The 1,191-nt window shown below is 38.4% G+C and overlaps 1 protein-coding gene across 1 annotated transcript in view; it reads right to left on the bottom strand.

Moving 5' to 3' along the window:
* Nucleotides 1–1,191, bottom strand: part of taf4b (TAF4B RNA polymerase II, TATA box binding protein (TBP)-associated factor) — a gene marked incomplete in the record, with an annotated part of 20,229 nt that overhangs the window by 8,860 nt on the left and 10,178 nt on the right. The window contains 2 exon segments of the mRNA XM_035652930.1: nt 467–627; nt 758–839. Coding sequence (XP_035508823.1) covers nt 467–627; nt 758–839 — 243 coding nt within the window.

Genomic DNA, 1,191 nt, shown 5'->3' on the forward strand with positions numbered 1-1,191 from the left:
AGTGATGGCAAAGTCCATCAAACAGAAACTAACTCATTCATACACATTGGATAAATTCCTGCCCCTACATGTATATTAGTCTGATTGTTTGGTTATTTTGGTTTGCTCCACATCACTTTATTATTATTTTCACTCAATTATAGATATGCTTAATGTTAATGTCTTAATATCATGTATTCAAGTTGTTTGGATTTTCTTATCGTATGTCGATACTGTAATTCTACATTCAGGACTCCAGCAAGACTAAAGGCACATTCAAATTTAATGGAGAGTCTTAAATAAACAAAAATTCCAATGAAAAAGTACTGTTTGGTTGTGTCTTTGTGTGATTGTGGCTGTTAAACTGCTCTGTGTAGTATGAAAGACAACCCTGCAGTAACACTGATGTATTCAATGCTTAATGCACACAATGGGAAATGAAAGTGTAGCAGGTTGGCCGAGCTCAGCCTCAGTATGGCTCTTGTACCTGTGTGAAGGATTCGGCTGAGGACTGGGTTAGGTGAGAGAAAGGGCTGATCCTGGCATGACTGCACCACAGAGCCGACTGCGGTGGTCAAGATCCGTGCGTTCTCCTCTCTCAGGTTGACTCCAGCCATGGAGGCTACGTCATTGATGTCATCGTCTTCTCTGGAAAACAGACACACACATACACACATACACACACACACACACTCTTTGCACAGGTTAGCCAGCTCTGCACTTTGACAGAATTTTAGTGACTTAAATTGAGTCTACAGAGATCAACTCTATATATTACTTGTAAGTTCCTGGACTGTCCTTAAATGCAAATTTGGTACAAGGGGGATCCTGAGTGAACAGTTGTTTCATTGAAAATGTTCCTAGAAAGAGAGAAACATACAAAATTATTTGGAGAGTAGAACTTTAAGTTTATGTCCGAGTTTGTGAAAAGACAGACTACTTTAGAGACTGAGAAATCTAAGTTTGCTAAAAGTGTGACTACAGGCCACTGTGAATAACTAACTAACCTTACAACCTAAGACCACAGCTCCATCTTGTATGAAAGGGAAACATGGGTAGTATATTCAAACCAACATGTTGCCTGCACCCAGAGCTCCCTCCTCTCACCTTACAGGTGCATCTCAATAAATTTGAATATTGTGGAAAAGTTAATTTATTTCAATGATTTAATTCAAAAAGTAAAACTCATATATTATATAGATTCATTACACA

The sequence above is a fragment of the Morone saxatilis genome, unplaced genomic scaffold, assembly GCF_004916995.1.
Source record: "Morone saxatilis isolate NCDOM2014 unplaced genomic scaffold, NCSU_SB_2.0 Contig12, whole genome shotgun sequence".
Classification (NCBI taxonomy): Eukaryota; Metazoa; Chordata; class Actinopteri; family Moronidae; genus Morone; species Morone saxatilis.